Source organism: Solenopsis invicta, chromosome 3, assembly GCF_016802725.1.
Source record: "Solenopsis invicta isolate M01_SB chromosome 3, UNIL_Sinv_3.0, whole genome shotgun sequence".
In the NCBI taxonomy this organism is placed as follows: Eukaryota; Metazoa; Arthropoda; class Insecta; order Hymenoptera; family Formicidae; genus Solenopsis; species Solenopsis invicta.
Genome location: NC_052666.1, coordinates 6,388,407 through 6,413,515, shown reverse-complemented (window position 1 = coordinate 6,413,515; position 25,109 = coordinate 6,388,407). Strand labels below are relative to the sequence as shown.

General features: G+C 45.1%; 1 protein-coding gene across 1 annotated transcript; it reads right to left on the bottom strand.

Annotated features, from left to right (window-relative positions):
* Positions 1-11,090: 11,090 nt before the first annotated feature.
* LOC113005585 lies at positions 11,091-12,559 on the bottom strand. Its single transcript, XM_039447478.1, has 2 exons — positions 12,265-12,559; positions 11,091-12,217 (listed from the first exon to the last, which is right to left on the bottom strand). Exons 1-2 carry the CDS (start codon positions 12,557-12,559, stop codon positions 11,226-11,228), a joined length of 1,287 nt encoding a protein of 428 aa, XP_039303412.1. The 3' UTR covers positions 11,091-11,225.
* Between the last annotated feature and the right edge of the window lie 12,550 nt (positions 12,560-25,109).

Genomic DNA, 25,109 nt, shown 5'->3' with positions numbered 1-25,109 from the left:
CGCATACCCCAGGCCTCGGGGGAGGCTTGGTGGTTATGTGGGGCTCTTCCCCGCCGACGACGTGTCGGCGGGGACATACCCACTAAAACCTCTCCGGGTGTCCTGCCCTGGTCCATGACTGGGGGGCTCCGGGAACGCGTGCAGCATACTTCCGGAGCCCCCCGGACCCGGTCGGCCGTGGGCCGATTCGTCGCGCCGGGAGCGTCCACGTGGGCACTCCCGGCAGGGCTCTTGGGCCTGGCAGCCCTAGGTCGGGGGAGGGGGACACCAGCCCCCCCCGCCTCTTCCCCTGTTGGTTTGGGGGTAGAGCCCGGGGTATCCGGCCCCCGCCGTAACCCCGGGCCTCTTCGCGCCGCCCTGTGCGGCGGCGCGGCCCTCCTGACAACCCTAGGGGGGGAGGGGGGGAGAATCCTCCCACTCCCCCCTCCCCGGCGAGGCAGGGGGGGTACGGCTCCGCGTTACGTCACGGAGTCGACCCCCCCGGACCGTCAGGTCGGGTCTGCCTCGCCGGGTTCACTAATACGGTGGGGGGCCCTCCTCCCACGGCTGCGCGTCCCAAAAGCTGGGCCGGCAGCCGTAGGGGAGGGGGGTCGCTCCCTTTCATCATCATTTCCGTGGCGGTCGCCGTCGTCCCTCTCCTCCTCGATAGTGGGGAGGGAGGGGGCGACCGCCACGGCTCTTCTGCCCCTCCGCCTCCGTACAGCAGGGCCACTAGGGCCCGGAGGACGGGGGGCAGTTTTTCTTCGCCTAGGCGGCCGGGGCGGGAGCCAAGTTGGGTCATGGCTCTCGTCCCTGCCGCCCCTGCCACTGTTGGCGTTGCCAGGGGGCATTCGTCCCCCCGGCCGCCTCTCTCTCACCTTCTCGGCCTCCTCCTTCTGCAGCATTACTTGCTCGCAGAAGGAGGAGACCGCTTTCCAGGCACTCTCCCTGCCGACCATCTGACCAATGATGGCCGGCAGGGTGAGGTCATCTCCCACTTCGGCCCTCAGGATTCCGCGCAGCCCTTCCCACGCTGGACACTCTTCCAGCGTGTGCTGCGCGGAGTCCCGGGCGGCGCCACAGTGATGGCACCGTGTCGTCGGTTCCTTCCTTATCCTGCACAGGTACTCACCGAAGCAGCCATGCCCGATGAGCACCTGTGTCGTCCTGTAGGACAAACCGCCAAACGGGCGGCCCACCCAATCGTCCAGGTGTGGTAGGACGGCCTCCAAGATCCGAGATCCGGCCGCCGGCGGGTTGTCGATGAGGCTCCTTTTCCATGCCCTCATCACCCGCCGACGGGCCCTCTCCCGTAGCAACGCAGCGGCCCTGGGGGTAACTACCCCCCCCTCGAGGCGGATGGCTTTTGCCCTGGCGTAAGTCCACGCCAGGGCATCGGACGTATACTCCGCCGGGGGGAGCCCCGCCAGGGCCATGATTGCCGCGTTGGGAGCGGTGCTAAACGCGCGCGTTATCCTTCTCGCCAGCCGCCGCTGCACGTCGTGCAGCACCTTTTTGATGCGGCGGCTGGCCAGCGCCTCGCGGAACCACACCGGGGCGCCATACAGCGCCCCGGACATGACCGCGAGGGCGTACGCGCGTCTAGCACCCATCCTCGGACCCCGGAGGTTGGGCATCAACCCATTGAGGGCGTCTACCCTCCTGCCCAACCGCTGGGCCAGCTGATCAAAATGATCAGCGAAGGCCCAGCGACCGTCCAGGTGCAACCCAAGGTACTTCAGGGTTGCACCCACCTGGACACGGGTGTTGTCCACCAGGACGAAGGCCTGTGGCGGTACCCCGGAGGAGCCATCATGAAAGAAGATGGCCTCTGTCTTCTCCGGGGCCACCCTCAGGCCCAGGCCTTTAATGGCACCGACGACACAGGCCACAGCCCAGTCGCCATTGGCGACTGCTCTTCCCCAGGAGGTCCCCCCCGCTACTATGAACGTGTCGTCGGCGTAGCCGACGACGTAGCAGCGAGGGGGGAGGGCCGTGCGGAGCACTCTGTCATATGCGGCGTTCCATAGCAGGGGGCCCAGCACAGACCCCTGTGGAACGCCGCAGGACACGTCCCTCCGCTGCTGGAGTCCGTCTTTATCGCGGAACTCCAGCTCCCTCTCCCGGAAATAGTCCTGAACGATGGCGACGAGGTAGGGCGGCAAGCGAAAGTGCTCGCTCAGCGCCGCCACTACCTCGCCCCAGGGGAGGCTATTAAAGGCGTTGGCGATATCCAGTGATATCGCCAACGCCACCATCCCGTCCCCCGTTAGGGATTCCGAGAGGGACCGAACTTGACGTATCGCGTCGATTGTCGATCGCGCCTCTCGGAACCCGTATTGTTCGGGGGACAGCTCAGGACCGTTCCGGGCCATATGCCGGATGATGCGGTTAGCGATTATTCGCTCGAAAATCTTGCCCGCATCATCCAGCATACAGAGGGGCCTGAACGCGGAGGGACTCTCCGCGGGCTTGCCCTCCTTTTTGAGGAGGACAAGCCGGGCCCTCTTCCACCTCCTGGGGAAGGTACCTTCTCGGAGGCACTTCGTGTACGTGGCACGAAGTGCCTCCCCTACGATGGGCGACGCCCTGGCCCAGACCTTGGCATAAATGCCATCTGGCCCGGGCGCCTTCGCTTTGCCCCTGATGCGGGCGAAGGCCGCGACCATTTCGTGCCTGGACACCTCCAGTTCCTCCGTCCATTCTGGGGGAGGGCCGGACTTTTCCGGGATGTCCCTCCCCCGGGTGGGGAACAGTGTGTCCACCACCCTTTGGAGGAACTGGGGGTCCAGCGTCTCCGAGACTGGAGGCGCCCATGGGCGAAGCCTTTTCGTCACGATGCGGTATGGCCTGCCCCACGGGTCGCGATCCAGCTCGGAGAGCATGTCCTGCCAGGCCGCGGCCTTCGCCCGAGCTATGGCGGTCCTCAGGGCCTTTCTGGCATCCCTGAGGACCGCCGTGGCGTTTGTCAGCACTTCCTCCATGCCCCGCCGCTTGGCGCGCGTGTGCGCCCGCCTGGCGGCCACGGTGGCTCGTCTGAGTTCAGCGAGCTCCGCGGACCACCAGTAGACGGCGCGGCGCGCCATTGGTCGGCTGCGGGGCATGGAGGCGTCGCATGCGCGCGACATCATGTCGCATAGGCGCTCCGCCTCCTCCTCGGCTCCAAGGTCAGCCTCTCTTCCCGGCCAGGTAGATGCCAGGAGGCTGACCTCGAGGGCTTCCGGGTCGAGCTTCCTCAGAACCCATCGACGTCCATCGCGTTTGCGGCGGCGTGACTCGCGCGTCTCCGCGGGGGGGGGAGACGAGCTCCATGGAGATTAGCCTATGATCAGACAGCTCTCCCAAGGAGCCCGTCTCCACGCGCCATCCCTTCACCCTGTTAAGGGCGTTGGGGGAAGCCCACGTCACGTCAACGATGGACTCCCCCCTTGCCCCCACGAAGGTGCTGACCCGGCCCCTGTTCAACAGGACCAGGCCGAGCCCCGCCGCAAACTCCAGGGCGAGGCGGCCCCTAAGGTCTGTGCGAGGGGAGCCCCAAGCCACAGCGTGGGCGTTGAGGTCTCCCCCCACGACGACCGGCCTAGGAGAGCGAGCTATAATCTCGCTCTCCATGGCATCCAGGGCCGCCTCGTATTCCCCCCTGTTAAGGCTAGGGGGGAAGTAACATCCCATAACGTCGATGGGTCCGTACTCGACCATCACGAAGCCCTCTCCGGCCGATATCGGAATCATCGGCGGAGCGCCCGGCACGTGATGGCTGACCATCGCCACCTTCCCCGAGGGATCTCCAACCCAGTTGGGGTTGCCCTCGGGTATCCTGTAAGGATCGGCGACGATGGCCAGCCCGCCACCTCCCTCCGCCAGGCACTGCGCAAGCATGTCCTGCGCAGCCCTGGCGTGGTTGAGGTTGGCCTGGAGGAGCCTAGGGGGCATTTTCGATTGTCCCCTGAGGCTCCTCCACCTCCATCTCGTTGTCGCGGGTCTCCGCGCCTCCGTTTCTGTGGCTCCTCTCCCTCTGCGGGAGAGGAGCTTCCTCCACTACTGTCATGGGGACCGGGGGGGAGGGCGGGGATGGGACTGGTGTCACAGATGACCCCGCCTCCCTCCGGTCCTCGGTGCTCAGGGGCGCCCGTTGCGGCTTGTTCGCCAGGCACCCCTTAGCACCGATCCTGTGCTCGGCGGGCTTGCCCGCGTCACGGCAAACCGGGCAGCCCGCCTTGGCTGTGCAGGCCTTGGCCAGGTGGCCAAGGCCCCCGCACCTGTAGCAGCAGCCGGATCTATCGATCCGACTGCTGCACTTGGCCTGGACGTGGCCCTGGGCCAGGCACTTGTGGCACTGCAACCCCCGAGGGGGAAGCAGCGCCACTCGGCAGCTCGACCAGCCCACCCTAACGCGGGGGGCGGCCAGAGCCGCCTTACCGGCCTTGGCTGGGATCCGAACCCAGCAAGTGCCTAGCCCATTGAGAGCCATTCGGATTTCCCCCACCTTGATATCGTGGGGGGAACATCCTCCAGTAGCTCCCAAGGCTTCGGCCACCTCGCTCGAGGTGACCGAGTCGTCCAGGCCACTCAGGCGTAGCTCGACCGTCTTGCACGGTCGAGCCACCCTCACATCGTCTCTTTCTCCGAGGGCCTCCCTGATCCCTTCGGCCAGGGCGTCGGCCTTAGTGCCGTTTTCCGCGCCCCTGACCTCTAGGATCAGGGCCCCCGTGACGGCTCGTCTCGGGCGCAGGTCCTCAATCCCGAGGGAGGATAGGTCGACTCTTTCCCTCGCGGTCTTGAGGACCTGCGCGTATGCTCCCGGGTCGGAACAGGTGACCGTGACAGCCGCCGTGGTCGGCGGCTTAATTTTGGTCACTCTGGCCGGACCCTGGGAGCTGGCACCTCTCGACGGAGGTGACCCTCCGGTTCCCCCCTGGCCCCCTCCACGTCCGCCCCTTTTCTTCTTCTTCTTCGATGAGGAAGAAGATTGTTGGGGGGGGGGTTTGGGGACGGGATAGGGAGAACCCTTATCGCCCTCTTAGCCGGTTGAGCCGTCTTGGCCGCCTCCTCGACAGCTTTGGCGGCCTTCCTCCTCGATTTTTTGGAGACCACCTCTGTCCATAGTTCTAGTATGGAGGGAGAGGTGGTCTCCTTCGCCGGAGCGGGTTTGGCAGCCATCGACGTGGTTGCTTTGCCCGCTTTGTTTTGCGGGACGGTCCGTGTCTGGGTGGCCATCCTGCCCCCAGACTGGGCCGTCTTGGGCCTCTCCACGGCCTTGTTGGGCGGGAGAAGCCCCATCTCAGCGAGGACGGCCGGGAGGACTCTGCTCAGGACCTCCCGGAGGCCGTCCTCGGTCAGGGCTTTCGCCCTCTTCTTCTCTTTCCTCCCGCCCTCCCCGACCCTGGCCCATCCCGATGTCTCCAGAGAACTGGAGGGAGGGGGAAGGGCAGGGAAGGAGGAGCGGGGGACGGGGGCTATCACCCGGTCCGCCGCTTTAGACAGTGGGTTCAGCTGTTTGCTGACCCCCTGCAGCGGCGGACGGTAATAGGGTCCCTTGAGGTCCCTGGCCGTTATGACCAGGGGCTCTTTGAGGGTTTTGACGGACACGACCCTCGGCCCTGTTTTGGGTCGCATGGTCGTGCCGCCCACCGTTTGAGGGAATTCCGAGGTGGGAGGCTCCTCGACCCCCATGTCCAGGCCCATAGTTGGACCCGACGTGCGGGGGGGCAGAGATCCCACCAGGGCCCTCGAGACATCCTCGTCGAGGTCAGTCTGGGTCTCGACGTCGGTTTGACCCTCTACGTCTGTACCCGTGGGGGGTTTTCGCTCGAGAAGCGCCACTCGAACGCGGAGCTGTCCGAGCTCCGCTTCGAGTTTGCGCTTCTCAGCCATCCATTTGGCTCTGGCTTTGGCCAGGGCCGCGCTTTCTTCTCGGCGCTGTCGCGCCTCGTTGTCCTCCCCGTTCTTGGACATGATGGCCGTCAGACCAGCCGTGAGGTCCGTATAGGCCCGCCAGAGGTCCTTGCGGATCGGTCCCTGTATATTGTTGGACTTCTCCACTGACTTGGCCATCATGCCCAGGCTTTCCGTCATGACTGCCGCGACAGCAGCCATGGGTTGCGCCTCCAGTTCCTCGGCGCGCTCCAGGGCATCGTTTTTTGCCCTTGCAGCGCGCTCAGAGGAGGGCTCAACCTCAGGGTTGAGGATGGCTTTGTGGTCCCTTGTTAGTTTTTTGGCTTTTTCTGCCTCTGCCTTTTTGGCTAGGGCCTGCTTTGTAAATTGCCCCTCGTGAGAGGGGTCTTTGGCAGGCCTGCCACGACCCTTTTTTGGAGGTCCTTCGTCAGACTCCGAGGAGGAGGAGGTGATGTAGTACCTCGCAGTCGACGTCTTATTGTAGGCCCTTTTTTTCCCCCGTCCTACGGATTCCCCGTCAGTGTCAACGTCCATAAGGTCCGCTGACCCCGAGGGGAGACGTGGGGAGGGAGGTAGAGAGCCTCCTTTCGCCGATTCCGGGCCAAGAGGCCCGGGAGCACTACCCGGCTTGATACCAGCGGTATCCGGCCCGCATTTGGTGGGTTTTTTCCCCTTACTACAGGCCGGACCCGGCCTCGAGCCCGCGGAGCTAGCACTTCCACCCTTGGGCATAAAGTCCTCGAGGGTGATTTGCAGTTTCCTTGTCTCCTTCTTTTTGGGACTCCCCAGGGAGCCGGACGGGCTGAAGAGCTCCAGCCCGCCGGTCCCGGTGGAAGGTCCTCTTATATATCTCGTGGCGTCTCTCCCTTCGGCGGGTGAGACGTCCTGACTCAAAAGGTCGGGAGAAGACGAAGATTTCGCCCCTCCCAGCCCCTCCCTTCCTAGTCGTGCGCCCGTGGACGCACCGCTAGCTCCCTCCTTTTTAATATTTGTTGGTATCATTTTTAATTTAATCCCACTCCCCGTGACGGCTGGACCGACCGGCGTATCTCCCACCCCGCCGAAACATGACCGGTACGGGTGCCCCCGGTACTCCGGGGGGGTCGGCTTATGGCGCAGGCCCTGGGGATGTGACATCCAGGGCACGGGCCTCCAGCCCCCTACACACCCATACGGAGGAGCCATCAAGGGCTCACCCCGTATGGGCTTTCAGGGGTCCCCCGCCTCCGACAGCGGGGGCACCGTCACGGGTGGCGCCACCCGGGGGGCCCCACGGACGGGTCGGGCAACGGAAGCGACGCCCCTTCCGCACCCTAGCCGCCGTGGCGACCAGCACGTCCACCCAGGGGGGTGACAACTCCCCTGGGGGGACAAGACTCCGGCCCGGCACCCGCTTCGGAAGGGACGCCGTCGCGGAATGCCGGGCCAGCCAACACCGCCCCGGGCCCCGCCTCGGAATACTTCCGAGCGGCCCCGGAGCCAGTCCAGCCCGCAACCTCGGGGAGGGTTTCCCACGAGGAACGCGCTGGACCGTCCTCCACCGCTCCGACCCTGACCCGGAATAAGTCCGGGCGGCCCGGAGACGGCCCAGCCCGCTGGGTCCGGTGAACCGGGGTCCCAGCGGCCCGTCTCGTCCGATTGGTGGCGGCGGGGAGTTCCGTTCCGGGACAAGTCCCTTCACAGAGACTCCTCGCCGCTGTCCGCACGCGCCCTCGGCCCTGCCTCGGAAAAGTCCGAGCGGCCCGAGGGCCGCCCCGACCCGATGCATCGGGGAGAGTTTCCCACGATGCACGCGCCGGGACACCCCCGCCGCTCCGACCCTGCCCTGGAATAAGTACAGGCGGCCCGGAACGGCCCAGCCCGACGGGATTGGCAGCGCCAAAACCCGCCGGCCCGTCCTTCCCGGAGGGACTGGCTCTCCCCGTGCCAGGACGCGAGCCGTGAGAACGACACCGTCCCCAGACACAGGGATTACCAGCCCCTCTCCTTCCCGTGCCCGCCGCGCCCGGAGACGCCTTGGGCAAGGCATTTGTCTTCGGTTTGAAGACAAATGCCTTCCAAGTGACCTCTTGGCCCCCATCCCCGAATACATTCGGGAATGGAGTTCACCCTCTCACCACGTTGAGGTGGGTCACATCGAGAGGGACGTTCAAACACCCATTGTAAATTTTCATGGCAAATACATCTTTCGTGTTTTTTAAATTTTAATTCGATTGGTAATATAAGAGCATTTTTAAATTTTCTAATATTTTTTCATAATGACTTACTTAGTGTTAAATAATTGAAAATAGTTTAAAAAATACATGTAACAATTTTAAAAATTCCCACTAACTTTTATATAATTCTACGCACATTATAAATAATTATATGTACGTATGTATAAAGAATAATTTTTTTACAATTTTTACAATATCTTTGATTTCATTTGTTACATTCTTCACTAATTTATATATATATGAATAATTGTAAAAAACATTATTTTTGATACATCCGTAAAAACAATTATTTATAATGTATGTAGAATTATATAAAAGTTAGTAGGATTTTTTAAAATTGTTATGTAACGTATATTTTTTAAACTATTTTTAAATATTTAACACTAAGTTCGTAATTAAAAAAATATATTAGGAAATTAAAAAATTCTTTTCTATTATCAATCAAATTAAAATTTTTCTAAAACACGAAAAATGTATTTGCCATGAAAATTAACAATGAGTGTTTGAACGTCAAAATAAGTGTTACAATTTTTACATATGTTTTGTGTTCAATTTCAATTTAATTAATAACAGAACAGCATTTTTTAATTTCTTTATCTTTTTCAATACTAGATTTACAAAAAAAAAAATTGTCCTAAGGGATCAAACCTGGAAACTTTCGGCGTATAAGCCACGCATTTTACTATAGAGCTACATGCCCAACTTGACACGTCTTTTTTCGTAACGGTACTATAGGTGCTAAAAGTATTTTACTATTTTCTCAAGAATGTCTGAATTGTACTACAATTTGTATGAAAATTACAATCCTACTGCCGCAACGCGCGAGCGTGTACTGCCACTCTAGTAGTATGGCATCTGATGGCATCTTTGCGGTGAGCTTCATGCCGTTTGTCGCTGGTAGAGTTCTTTTTACACGTACGTCTGAATATTCGTGAGTAACGCGCAGTGAAATAAACGTTCAGACAATATAGTTGTTATCGTTGCATGGTACGGATTAAGATAATTTACTCCGCGCGTACTCCTGCGCATCATCTCTTTCTCCTCCCCCCTCTCTCTCTCTCTCTCTCTCTCTCTCTCTCTATCTGTCTGTCTCTGTCTCTTTCCTGTCTTTCTTGTTTCTTTCACGTCTCCATCGTGACGCGTTGTCACTCGTGGTCACTTGCATTCACCGTATCGTTCCCGCGCAATAGTTTGAGGTTATAATGTAGAGGCAGTAGTCAGTTCGTACCACAATAGTGGGCGACCACGACAACGGTACCGGTAGCGTCGTCGTCGTCGTCAGTGATAATAAGAATAGTGGACGACAACAACAACGATGACGACGACGACGACGACGACGACGACGACGACGACAACGACGACGACGACGACGACGGCAACGGCAATGGCGGCGGCGATGACGACGACGACGGCGACGGCGATGCGACGCTGCCGCAACCGTTGTCGTGGTCGTTCACTATTCTCACTATCACTGACGACAACAACGACGACGACGATGACGACATCGCCGTCGCCGCTGCCGTGGTCGTCCATTATTATCACTATCACTGGCGACGTCGCCGTCGCCGCTGCCGTGGTCGTCCACTATTATCACTATCACTGACAATGACGACGGTGACGACGTCGCCATTGCCGCTGCCGCTACTGTTGTCATAGTCGTTCACTAGCTATTATCACCAGCACTAACGACGACGTCGACGGCGACGGGCGTCGTCGTTAGTGCTGGTGATAATAGTGAACGACGACGACAACGGTAGCGGCAGCAGCGACGGCGACATCATCGTCGTCGTCGTCGTCGTCGTCGTCGTCGTCGTCGTCGTCGTCGTCGTCGTCGTCGTCGTCGTCATTGATAGTGATAATAGTGATCGACCACGACAACGGTAACGGCAACGTCGTCCTCGTCGTCGTCGCCGTTGTCGTCGTCGTTAGTGCTGGCGATAATAGCTAGTGAACGACTACGACAACGGTAGCGGCAGCGGAGGACAACGGGAAGCCGCCGTATCGTCTGCGAAGACGAACTACGTTATGTAAGAAACCTATAATGAGATATCAAAAGGTTTCTTTCTCCATAGACCGGTAAACCGTTCTAATTATAATTACATTTGTAATTACTGCCAGAGGCGTTTTGTGAGCTGGCTTGTTATAACAAAATGTCACAGCTGTAAATCGTGCTGTGGATAGTTATAAACAATTTTTGATTATTGCCAGAGGCGTTTTGTGAGCTGGCTTGTTATAACAAAATGCCACAGCTGTAAATCGTGCTGTGAATAGTTATAACCAAATATCGGAGGCGTTTGAACTAGCTAATTATGACACAATACTATAAGTGTTTATCATACGCATATAATTTTTATAAAACGCTGTACTTCATTGTACTTCTTCTCTTCTCTTTTTGTTATGTAACAAAAAGAAATAGAGTATCTGTCTAATAGAGTGAGCTCATGTGAAAATAGAAGAGAAACAACGCTTATATGATAAATGTCGATAAAAATGTTGGTATTATCGATATTTATCATTTTTAGTTCTGCAGAGATCCGCAGATGTCGCATTTAGTTCCACAGAAGGCCGCAGATGTCGCAGGACCATTAGAGTCTAGACCGACCTCGATTGAGTTCGCCGGTCACTTTAGCATCCCCTTAAAGGTTTTTTTTTAATCCGGGTGAATATTACATAATATTATATTTTGTGTTGTTACGTCCGCGGATTCGCGCGGCTCGCGATCCGGGACGCGAGTTTCTTTGGTTTTTGGTATTAAGGCAGCTGTCACCATTCGCGGCTCGGAATCGTGCGATAACACGCCCCGATACACGACAATTCATTCATGCAAGGAGAGGAGATGTTCTGGGAGAGTACATATATTTATATAATGAATAAGCAGTGAATTTGGAAAGTTCTAATAGAATTTCATTGTAATGGAAGGAGATTTGAAATGCGTGATTGAGCTTGGCGTGGGGTTAAATAACAGTGACACGCGTGTGATTGTTAGATTAAATATGTATATATTTACGTGATTAGGGTCGTGCAGGTAAATCCGGAAAAATTTACTGAAAGAAAAAAATAATTATATTATCCCCAAAAATTTTTTTACATGCACACAACTTGGCAAAATGAAAGTACTCACCACATACGTTAATATTACTCTATATAATCCCCGTTCGCCTCAACGACCTGCTCCAGCCGAGACCTGAATCGCCTACACGCCCGAGCCAGCTCCTCTCTGTTCATATTGATCATTACCGCCGTAATTTTTTTACGTAGCGCGTCCTTTCTGTTATGAGGTTCATTGTTCACCTCTGCCTCTACTACGCCCCACACGTAGTAATCCAGCGGATTGCAATCTGGGCTGGAGGGCGGCCACAAGTCCGGCGACCAATGATAAGGAACATTGGTATGAAGCCATGCTTGCGTGACTCTCGCCTTGTGGGCTGGCGCAGAATCCTGTTGGAAGACGTATTCACGTCCATCGGCCACACGGTCCATCCACGGTTTAACGACCGTCTCTAACACGTGGATGTACACCGCCGCGTTGATTTTGAGTCCCTGCTCAAAGAAATACGGCGGCATCACGTCTCCGTCACTGCTGACGACGCCCAAAACCATAACCGACGCAGGGAACTTCGTATGCATGACCGTCGGCACATCGGAAGCGTCCTCGCAAATCCACCTATCGTTTTGGCGGTTGACCTTTCTGTCCTGAATAAAGTTTTTCTCGTCGGTGAAGAACCGAAGATGATGGGCGCTCTCGTGCTTAATGTCGTTTAGCAGTGCTTGGCATTTGATTTTCCGGTTGACTTTCATGGCGTCCGTCAGCAATTGTCGCCTCCGTAGTACATACGATTTATAATGCAGATCCTGGTGAACTGCACGACTCACTGTTGCACGATGTACGCCCATATCTTTGGCCAACTTTGTCATACTGGTTCCAGGACTCTGGTCAATCCGATCCTTTATCTGATCGATGAATTCACCAGTCCGCTTCCGGTCAGATCGCTTACTGTGGCTTGCCCGGTCCGAAGTAACGTCGTCCTTGTTGTCCGCCTCTCGATAGGTTTTGGCTATCTCGTAAACTTGCGTTTTTGAGTAGCCAAACCAATCCACAATCTCCTTGGCGGTCTTCCCGGCGCGCACTGGTCGGTTTTTTGGCGGCGATGGACAGGGGCAAGGGCCGTAATACGCGATGGAGCAAAATCTGTGGTTCCGCGTGCAGGCCGGCGCCTCTCAAAGCTCGAGACTGCATTTTTGCGAGTTGCCGCAAGGTCTGGTCGCGAGGTCTCCGAAGCGTTGGGCCTAACGGCAGAGGCGTTAACGGATGACTCTTCTGGAGGTTCATCTCCGCTCAAGTCCAGTTTTGATCGGTAGTCGGTGTTCAAAGCCTCCTCTACCTCCACCGGTGAGGGTAGGGGGCTTAGGCGCGGGGGTGGAAACGCTGAAGGGTCAAACTCTCCGAATGCGTGGAGTTCCTGCATCATTTTTCGGAAAAAACGTTTTCTACCGCCGGCGTACGCGCGGTGTGCCTTACATTTGCCCATATGTGCTTCAAGAGAGACATGGTTGAGTTAATATGAGAGATGGATTGCCATGTGAATGTAAAAGCAGATGACTTACCGGTCTTCTGAAGAACCGATTTTAAAGCGATAGCGATTGATAGAGAGAGGTCAGTGTGAGTGATCTACGAATTTTTAGTGAGACAAATTATTAATGATTGAAAACCAATTGAAAATACGAGTATACGTTGTGAGAGACGAATCCGCTGGGTCGGAGTGGATATCCGTTAAGATGCCTTTCTGCAGGTAGAGGTTGTCTAGGAGAAGGCTTCGGGTCCGAGTAGAGAGAGAGAGGTTGGGGGGTGGAAAGACGCCGAAGAGTCGCGTAGCGAATCTTCTTCGGCGAGGACGGAAGAGAGAAGGATGGAGGACGCCGAGGAGTCGCGTTAGCGAATCTTCCTCGATGCTAGACTGTTGGAGGAAAGGACAGAGAAACGAGTGAGGCCACACTCTAGCTAATGCTAGGTGTGGTTCAACCCTCTGGATCTCTGGTGGGAGAGGGAGAGCAGGAAAAATTCCGACGAGCGATTCGACCGAGACCATCCCGAAGACCAATGTCTTCGTCAGGAGTAAGACCCACCCGTCGCTGAGATCGTACCTGGAGGTTTGCACGTTGGCGGTCGCCGATGGCAGCGATTTTCGCTCGACCAACAAGACTGATCTAAATTTCGAGCTCCGATTTTGCTCCTTATATAGGCAAGGATATGGGCAAGTGGTGTCGCGGGACGATTCCTCAGGTTCGCGGAAAATTCGGAACGATAGTTTTTCGTAACGTGTTGCCTTTAGAAGCCCGCCCCGCTCCGCGACCGCGCGGCTTGCGCCTATATCGCGCGAGCGCTTGTAGACTTCTCCGGGGATTGCGACTCGCGGGGGTACCGCATACCAAGCCCCGACGCGAAATCCAGTGCTCAGAAAATTAATAGAATTTAATAGAAATTATATTATAATTGAGAGTGTACGAGGCGATAGCGCCAAGCACACGCAGTAGTTTTACGTATAAAAGTTAAGGTTTTATTATCATTCGTAAGAGATTAATTGATTCAAAATCGTTTGGCATTTTTATTGGCCGCGATTTTAGAGTTTTTTCGATCAGAATTGCATGGCGCAGCAGCAGGAAGCGTCCATGAGTGGATCACGTTTCGATAATTATAAATTTGCTGTTCCTAATATTTTATATTAAATTGGAAAGATGAATAGAATTCCAAAGCGCGGAGTTTGGAGGTATTAGAGGGGATCGCGAGCCGAGGGGTCGGCGCGCACGATGTTTGTCTCGCGCCGATGGACGCTCGCGGCTGTCGCGCGTCGAAGGGGCGGCACCGCGGTGTAGCCAAGCCGTATGAGATTTGAAATCGAGCGATATCGATTTATGATATTGATGTAGGATTTATCTAATTGATCGGAGGATGTTTCCGGATTTTAATTAGGCTATTATTAGTACGGATGGTGCGGGAAAATAAAAATTTTTTTGCCAGACGTAACAGTGTCATAAAAATAAAAATTTTTCTAATAGAATATTATGTATTTTGGTAAAGTTTTTTAAAAATGTAAAATGATAAAGAAAATAAAGGAATAGAATAATATAAAATGGAAGGGTGGGAGGAGGAAGGATCGAAGTAGTGTATAATGGAAATAAAATTGAAAGAAGAAAGGAATTGAAAGTGTTGGAGAAGGTACAGGTTTTTAAATAAAGAATGAATAAGTCAAGATATCAATTAAAAACCAGTTTGAAGTTTTTTTTAATAATGTGCTAATATTACATGATATTTTGATATTATGTGTCATAAAAATAAAAATGCCTCTAATAAATTATTATATATTTTAGTAAAGTTTTTTAAAAATGTGAAATGAAGATATAGAAAAGAAGAAGAATAGAATAATATAAAAAGAAAGGATCGAAGGAGTGTAGAACGGAAATATAATTGAATAGAGATAGGAATTAAAGGTGTTGTAGAAGGTAAAGATTTTTGAATAGAATAATATGAAAAGGAAGGAAGGAAGGTGGAAAGATCAAAGGAGTTTAAAATGGAAATAAAATTGAAAGGAGAAATGAATTGAAGGTGTTGGAGAAGGTAAAGATTTTTAAATAAAGGATAAATAAAATAAAGACATCAATTAAATACTAGATTAAAAGTTTTTTTTAATAATGGGCGAATATTACGATATTTTGATATTTTGGCTCATAAAAATAAAAATTTCTGTAATAGAATATTATGTATTTTAATAAAAATTTTTAAAAGTGTGAAATAAAGATATAGAAAGAAGAGGAAAAAAATAATATAAAAAAAAAGGATCAAAGGTGTGTAGAATGGAAATAAAATTGAAAGGAGAAACTAATTAAACGTGTTTGAGAAGTGTTGCGACACCTCCGATTCTGTCGCCCCACTCAAATTGTTTTTCTTTTTTTTTTTGTGCCGGTGCGAGCGTTAGGAATGGACTCGTGAAATGATGTAGGTAAGAGATGTATCAGTAATGACGCACTATTTAACAGACTAAGAATTAACCATTTTTTTTACTGACAATTTCACACTTGGTTACAATATCTTAATTTTATATAACTAGCTTGCGGGAGCGTTATATTCGACGCACACTCGGGTGTGACTCGACGAACGATTAAATCCGTATGCTAGATGAGCTATATACAGACTGACTTTTCGGACGGTAACACAGTTTCGCAGCGAAGCGGCAAGAACTACGCAAGCTCCGAAGGAAACGATAGATCACGAGATCGACTCATGATCCTCGAAAATGCGAAGGCCATAACGTTGGTTGAATATGTGTATTTGGCATACGAACCGTAACAAGAAGGTATTTAAATAAAGATTTTTAAATAAAGTATGAATAAAAATGAAGACCTTAATTGAACACCAGTTTGAAGGTTCTTTTCTAATAATGTACTAGTATTACATGATATTTTGATATTTTGTGTCATAAAAATAAAAATTTCTCTAATATAATTTTATCTATGTTATCTGTTTTTTTTATTTCGACAGATTATTTAATTTATTACGTGTATCCCGGATCCTGCAATATAGACTCTAATCCAACATGTGTTACGTGGACCCGTGTGAAGCTGGCCCCCCAATATGAAAAAATTAAATTTTAGCTTTTTGCGTTCGTTTGCTCATCGTATGCTCACGAATGTCCCGTTAGTATTTTCGTTTGCTCACCCTTAGTTCCTAAGTTATACGCAATTGAAATTTAGGGGGGCCAACTTCACACTTGCCCCCCAATATGAAGAAATCGAATTTTGGCTTTTTGCGTTCGTTTGCTCATCGTATGCTCACGAATGCCCCGTTGGCATTTTCGTTCGCTCACTCTTAGTTCCAAAGTTAAACGCATTTTAATTTTGGGATGCTTCTAGGACGATTTTTGAAAATTCAATATTTCCGATTCCTTTGAGGCACAAACGATTTAAAAGGAGATTAAAATGCATATAAACGATGCTCTTTTGCGCGCGCGAATTTTAGTCACACTATACAAAAGTTGCATATAAAATTATAACAATAATAGTTATGTTTCTGATAATATGTATAATGGTTATATATGACGTAATGTTAACCGCGTCTGTTTACTAACGAAAAATAAGTTTTAAATAAGATTAAAAAGGTATTTCTTAAAAATTACGACACTGTTATATTAGACGATTTTTGGCGTGCTTCTTACCAGAACATTATTATAGCATACCAAAAGCATAGGTGTTCTCAGATACCCTGTACAAACATTTAATATATAATATACCTACTTTTAATTATCCTTTTTTCTACTGCATGGGGGTATTAGAAATTAGTAGTAAGACATGTGGTTATTATTAAATTATAGACCATTTTGGCTATACGTGAGTTTTACATATAATTATTCACATATGATACATTTTATATACCTATGTATACACGTATATTAATACATATTGTACAAATATTTTTAGTTCGACGCAACATATGCTATAATTACTGGTCGGACAAGCATGCTTGATAATGCATTAATAGGTATTCTTTCTATTTTTGTTTGTATATCATCATGTTGTTCCCATGATCCTGTTACTCTTTTACAAAATGCTGTATAATGGCCAACGCCATTTGCGATGTTAGGTGGAATAAAATTTATAATACCTATTAACATGTATTTGCTATTATTTATTATTATTGAATGTGGTATTTCGGATAAAGAAATTTCTGGTGATGCACGCGGAAATTCTGATTTTTTCGTTTACATAATGGACGATTATGAATCAATGTAATATCTGGATAAGGTTGTAAATACTTTCCTCTTTTTAAAAGATCCTTGTCAGCATTAGTAACCTCTTTCTTTTTATTTTTTCCGCGCCAGTTTTCTTCTTCCTGTAAATGTTCTGAAACTTCCGATGTTTCGTTTAAATTTTGTGATAAAACTTCCTTGTCATATAAAGTAGCATTAGAAGTAGCACGTTGAATTTTACACGCGGCTACAATTGAGCGGATATGTTTTATAATAAATTTATCAACCCTAAGAGGTCTAATATCATCGCACAATAGAATATTTTTAATTTCATTGAAATATGATTCCGATCTTGCGGAAGATGCTACATCATAATTTGTTTTACTATATTTCGACATTACGTTTGTCCATAAAACATGATAGTGACACAATCGCGTGAAAGGTTTCGCGAATTCCGGAATATAATAAAGATTGGGCCTTATTGATGTACGCACGTTCTCAGCTATCAATTTAGCATTATCGAAGATTTTTGTTAATTGAAGAGAGCCATGCTTGACTTCATCATCGAAATTTTCAATTTCTACCGTAGCATTATCCATATCCATATCCATATCAGCATCATCAGTCTCTTTTTGGTCCAATTCTATTGAGAATGACCGAATAGCATTTACAAGAAAAGTTTCTTGTTTATCACATTCAGTCCCATTATCATCACATTCGCTTAAACAAACTATAAGAATGGCTGACATCATTTTTTCAAAATCAGAACTACATTTGCAAGTTGTCATAAGACCAATACATCTAATATAACAATCTTTAATACGTGGAAGTACACCATTAAAACATTTCCATCTCGTCACCATTTTTATAGTATGGGCAATATCAACACGAATGTAGCACGTTATTGTGGTCTGAATGCCAGAAAGAAGTTGCAGACAGCGGTTTATATATTCTTTCAAATTGCATTCGTTAAAGCTTAAAGAAATTCCATGTAATAAAGCAAAAGAAAAATCGGCTACAACTTCATGTGGCACAGAACCACCGGATCGTAACCATTCTTTTATAAAATAAGATATAATATTAGTATCGTGCTTCTCTGAAAGAACTTGAAAAACAGGAAATATTCCTGCTGCAGCTGGAATAACAGCCTGATACAAAACAATGGCGCCGGATTGACCATAAGGTCTTTTTAATTTGCAAACTATTGATCCAGTAGCATCGATCGATAAAGGTACATCAGTCTTTAAGTCCTTATATAAGTTGAGTTGCATTTGCGACCAATACATACAATAAAATTTATCTAATGCTATTTCTCGTATTATATCCGTAAATTCTACATTATATTTCAATTTTTGCAATGACATAAAAGGATCAGAAACATTATATAAACCTAAATCTTTATCTTTAGCTTCTTGACGAGCTTTTCTAAGCACAATACTACTATATAGATGGCCAGGTTCAGGGTCACCATACGTCATATCCTCCGTTGCTTTGATACGCCAATTAGAAGCTTTTGTATGAAGTAATTCTTATTGGACTTTTTGCCTTTCTATACCTTTAAGCATACGCTTTTTAACGTGAGGTATTCCTCGAGTATCTACAGTCTTGACAGAAAGTTTAACACCATGGCCAGGAATGGGTTTTTGTAAGCAATGTGCGTTGAAAGTTGCACCGCATTCTTTGCATTTACTAACTATTTTTAAATATACACTATTTTCGTTGTCAAAAATTTTTACTCTCTTAAACGAAAATGCGCAAGGTAGCTTAGTTTTTTCCCAACATGCTTTTTGTATTATATCTGTCCAACCTTGTTTTAAGATGGTATAACAACGGTTACTATATTTTTCTTTATAAACGACTGAATGAGGCGCAATATTATTCCACAAAGTATCATCTATATCCAGATCAAATAATAAAACTGGGCAAACATATTTATCTTTGCAAGTTACATTAGCATTGCTACTTGTGTTGCTTTCAGCAGACGAATCAGTTGTATCAAGAATTTCTTCATTATTATCCGCGATGTTCATTTGTTGCTTTATTGTAGTTAACACGCCATTTCTATCTTGTTTTACATGAAAGAATAGAGTAGGAATTTTTATTTTGTTATTTAATAAAGCGCATAGATTTTTCCAAACTTCATTGGAGCGTGGTTTCAGCGTTCCTTTTGCATCTTCAAAAATGTCGACTTGCGCAAGAGCATCAATAATTTCTTGTGTAGAGACAACGGCTTTTTGAAGCATTTTTAATAATGACCATTCAACACTAATTCTGGCCAAAGCTAGATTACAAAAAGTAGGGAATCTAATTAAATTACCTTCATTCAAGTGCAAAATTATTTCGATAACGTCGGAGAGAAAGAAAGGCTTATAATTACATTACTTACGTGTAACTACATAACAAAATTAACTCTTGGCGAAAACGATGTCGAAAAACTGCTTTCTGTAATAATAACGGTCAAATTCTGTCTGCGAGCACGATCTGATCTCGTCGAGCTCGAGTATGCAATTGTTCTCTACGGTCGGACGCCGCGCGCTGTCTGCGAGCACGATCTCGTCGAACGCGAGTATGCAATTGTTTTGTAACGGCTTTTGGTTGTCTATAGCCATGGACTGAAAGGTTGTCTGACTTTTTTCCGATCGTATTCTGTCATGTGAAAGATGTGATATGATTACTGATGGGCTAAACAGTTATTTTTACTATTCGGTTATAACCGTTACTGTTAATTCAAAATAACTGGTTATTTAAACAGTTATTTGGTTAAATGGTTACTAGTATTTAACCACATTATAATTTACAATAATTTACCTATGTTAGAAAATCTTAACTAATTATCTGTCATATTAATTAAACTCAATTTTATACTAAAAGAAATATTAATATAATTAAGGTAAAATATTGTTATTGAAGGAAGAAACAGAAATATTATTTTTGAAATTTTTATTTTTCTTAGTACATATTTTATTTTAAAAATATATAAACAAAATTATGTAATTTAAACTTCTTGTTTAAATATGAAAATAATAACACATTTAATAAACAAAATAAAATTTAACATGAAATACAGAAAGAAATTGATGAATTCTATAGCATATAATAATAATGATAAAATGTATTGAGATTTTAACTATGGCCGCCTCAATAACGATATTCACACTACACACTTATATTTGAGTGTTGATTGGCTGCAGGATAGAAGCTTTCTAAAGACTCAAGAATTTCTTTATTCTACAATCAATCGACATGTTTAAAAAATTTATTATACGACAAATTTAATGTAATATCGACTTTATTATGCTTGTAAAATTGTAATTTGTTAAAAATAACTGTTTAGTCCGATAACCATTATTTTCTAAATTTAATAACGGTTATTGAAGTTATTTTTCAATAACGGTTACTCAGTAACAGGTAACGAAATAACGGCCCATCACTAGATATGATATATGTACGTGTATATATGTGTAAGTATGTATACGTTTTGAAATTCGTCCCGAATCATTCTCAAAATTAAATTGCGTATAACTTTGGAACTAAGAGTGAGCAAACGAAAATGCCAACGGGGCATTCGTGAGCATACGATGAGCAAACGAACGCAAAAAGCCAAAATTCGATTTTTTCATATTGGGGGGCAAGTGTGAAGTTGGCCCCCCTAAGCTTGAATTGCGTATAACTTTGGAACTAAGGGTGAGCAAACGAAAATGCCAACGGGGCATTCGTGAGCATACGATGAGCAAACGAACGCAAAAAGCCAAAATTCGATTTCTTCATATTGGGGGGCAAGTGTGAAGTTGGCCCCCCTAAGCTTGAATTGCGTATAACTTTGGAACTAAGGGTGAGCAAACGAAAATGCCAACGGGGCATTCGTGAGTATACGATGAGCAAACGAACGCAAAAAGCCAAAATTCGATTTCTTCATATTGGGGGGCTAGTGTGAAGTTGGCCCCCCTAAATTTCAATTGCGTATAACTTAGGAACTAAGGGTGAGCAAACGAAAATACTAACGGGGCATTCGTGAGCATACGATGAGCAAACGAACGCAAAAAGCTAAAATTTAATTTTTTCATATTGGGGGGCCAGCTTCACACGGGTGTTACGTGGATCGTATTTCCAGTTATTATTCCCATATAGTTTTCTCAAGTTAGTCATTTATTTTAAATTATTTATGCCTGTTTATATGAACAACACAAAAATCTCTTTAAAATTTCTGTAGTAACTATATTCTTAAATATTTATTGATACAATTAATATTTAATATTTTAAAATACTAAAATTATTAAAAGAAATTTGTAAATAATAAGCTGCAAGCACACAAATGTATTAATAAAATTCTAGCTCAATGAGTTCCGAGAACACAAGGATATAAGTGGCGAATTTATAAAATCTAATTGAAGAGAAATTCAACTTCTTTAAAGACGACAAATATTTTTATCTGTATCTTAGAAAAAATTAATATGCTATTTTAACTTACTTAAAATAATTAAAATTTTATAAATTTGTAATTTTTGTACAACACTCAATATATGTAAAATAAAATAATCTTTGCATACCTATATTATATAAAAGTAAATATTTGTAAATAAAAAACGAAAGGAATTAAAAATACATTTGAACGCAAGTTTGAAGATTTTTTTTAATAATGAATGAATATCATATCACATGTTATGAGGCTTTGTGTTATAGAAATGAAAATTTCTTTAATCGAACATTATCTCTTTTAGTAAAGATTTTAAAATATGTGCAATGAGGGTAGAGAAACGGAGAGACATGAAATAATGTAAGAAGGAAGGAGGAAGAATTGTGAGAGTGTAAAATAAATAAAAAATATAAAGCAGAAACGAAGGTGGAGAAGGTAAAGTTTTAAATAAAGTACGAAAGAAATTAAGAATGTAATTGTACACGAATTTGAAGGTTTCTTTAATAATGAACGCATATATATTGACATTTTGTTTTAAGAATTACTATTTTATTAACCGAATATTATCTGTTTTAGTAAAAATTTAAAAAAATGTGTGAAATAATGTAAGGAAGAAGAAGGAAGAATTGTGAAAGTGTAAAAAAGGAAAAAAAGTAGGAAGGATTTAAAGAAAGCTAAGAATGTAAAGATTTTTAAATAAACGACAAAAAAAATTAAGAATGCAATTGAACACAAGTTTGAAGATTTTTTTAATGACCACGTATATCTCAGAAAATAAAATTTCAGAGGTGAACTTTTCATTATGATATCTCCGTCTGTAGAATACGGACAGAAAAAATAAAAACATTTTCATTACAGAACTTTACCCATCGTTTGAGAGTATTTAGAACTTGATCGATTCAGAAGTTGTTGAGATATGATAATCTCGTGTGCTTAGAAGCTGGTGAGTCGTGTATAATGTTTTTAATACAAAAATGCAATCGTATCACGTGCTAAGTATAAATGTTAATGTATATTAAATAATTATCAAATAAATAATTACAACATGTTTAAATTTTGTTTTGTGTAGATTTGGGTTATATAAACAACATAAAAGAGTTGTACATACGGGTATCTATTACAAGAATGTGATATTAACGTATACTAGTAATGATATTTTATAGACATTTATCCTATCAGGAAATAATATCTTTTAAATATTTTTTAAATATTTAAAAATCGTTATAATAAAGAATAAATATTTAAAAAACATTGTCTACTGATAGGGTAATAATAAATCAAATCATATTCTATTTTTATATATTCATAATCATCAAGAACATAATCTGTCATTTGTCGTGAACTCTATTATTCTTAATCATGAATGTATAATTTTTGAAATTCTTATTATTTATATTTAGTTATACGTAAATATGAAATTAAATAAATGGCGCACGCGTAGCGCACGCTTGTGTTGTTCTAGTAAAACTAAAAAAATCGGTTTGAGAAGAAAGGCATCATTAATTCTATTGCTGATAAAAATTTTCCTGAGATATACTTTTTATACGAATTATAGAACATTTTTCAAAAATATTAAATAATTAAGTTTTTTCTTTAATTTTTTCATGTATGCATAAATTCTGAAATATTCTAATATTATATAAAAAGAACTGAGAAATTTTCTAAAAACTATAAAATATTACAGAAATTTTAAAAAATTCTGGAAATGATGAAAAAATATCTAAAAATTTTGAAAATTATATTTAAAAATCTGAGACTAATTTATATCCGATGAAAACTTTTCTTGGAATTTTTCTAATTTTCTGTATAACACATTTTTTAAAATAGTTCTCAGATTTTTTAATGTAAACTTTAAAATATTTAAAAATACACATATATATGAAAAATTCGGTGAAAAAAATATGGATTTCTTAATATTTCTAAAGTGTTCCAATTTATATAAAAATTCTGAAAAAAATTTCAGATAACTAATAAAATTATTGTTTAAATCGATATCAAATGACGTCGATTCTATAAATCATTACATGCAAAAATCATTCTACTTTTTTTTTCATGGAATAAATAATAAAAATGAACGATGAAAAAGTAGAAATGCAATTAGTTAATTTTCTTTTTGCATCATCGCATCGTCGAATCGATATCAATTCGATCTTTAAACAAATTTTTCCAGAATATAAGATTATTTATTATATATACATTCCAAAAATATTAAAAAATGTATGAAACTTCCATTATACTCTTTACATGCGCAACTTTTGGTTACTCGAAAATGTTATAATTTCGACGTAAGTTTCGAATCGATCTTAACGATGTCGAAACGGCATCGTATCGAGGAACTATTTCTGACTGGGATACATATATCACTTGACGATAGCGTCATTTTTCACCAGCTTCTCTCAAGTAGCCAGTTTTTTTTTTTTTTTTTTTTTTGAGAGAGAGAGAGAGAGAGAGAGAGAGAGAGAATTGGAGCAAAGAGGCAAAATCGCCAGCGATTTCTAGCACGTTAAATTTGTATTTTAATTATTTATTAAAATAAGCGTCGAAATGAGCAACAGCGAAGTCGACGTAAGTAATAATAAGTCTTATATTATGAAAAGCCATGTTAAATTAAGACATGTAATATGTTTTTTTAATAACTTTATTTAAATTTCAGATTGAACTGAGAGACATGAGTCTCGACTATGCAAATAAAATTTCTCCTTGTGACGTCCCTGACGCTTGTCCTCGCGACGCCGTCGCCGTCATTGCTGCCGTCGGTCTCCGTGACACCGCTAATGTCGGTCGCCGCAACGCCGTCGGTTACCACGACGCCGTCGCCGTCGCCGCTGCCGTCGGTCCCGCGCCACCGCAGTCAATCGTCGCGACGCCGCCGCGATCGGTCATTGCGACGCCGCAGCCGTCGCCGCCGTTGTTCCCCCCGACGGGGGGATTAATGTTCAAAATATCGATGAAAACGCGGCACCTCCACGTAAGTATTAATTTAATATTAGCCTACTGAATCACGTGGCAAAATCACATGATAAAATCACGTAACGAATCACGTAATGAAATGTTCCAAATCAGTATGCGATTTTTGAAAATCATGTGATAAATGTAAATTTATCTAATTTTTTAAAATTATATGATTTTTTAATAGTACATTTTTAAACTTTATAATTTTCAAAAATAATGATTTAGAACATTTCATTACGTGATTCGTTACATGATTTTTTCAGTAGGATTCAGTAGGATGAACTTGTCTAATATCTAATAAATTTTAAAATCTAATATAGGAAGACCAAGAGGAACTAAAGCCGGCAAGCGGCGGCGTGGTAACAATTTTTTTTATTTGTTATTTAACATGGCAGACAGTTTTAACAATTATTATTGGAGAGGAGAAAGAGGAAGAGGACGGGCACGAGGACGATACGTTTTCTAATTTAATTTAAGTTTTTTGTCTTTTGTTCAATTATTTTCATATATTGTGCAGTAATAATGGTTTTAATCAAATAAAATCATTTTTAATCACAATAAATTTGATAATTACATATACAATCACGAAAAATCATTATGAAATCCTTATGAAATCCTCGTGTAATCAATTTGCAATTAGATGTAATCATAAAATTAGATGAAATCATCAAAAATCATATAAAATCATATGAAATCATGTAATCTGTGGGACATTTTAGCTAGTGCCTTACTCCCTTGTTCACATGTACATGTAAAATATATAACTTAAAAAAATAGCTTGAACAGTAATATATTGGAGCGGATCCCAATGGCACACCAGCATTCATAGCGGCCGATGCCTAGAGTTTTTCCGTTGGTTGGTTTATTTAATATTAATTTTTCATTGTACAATTCATTGTACAAAAATATTTATTA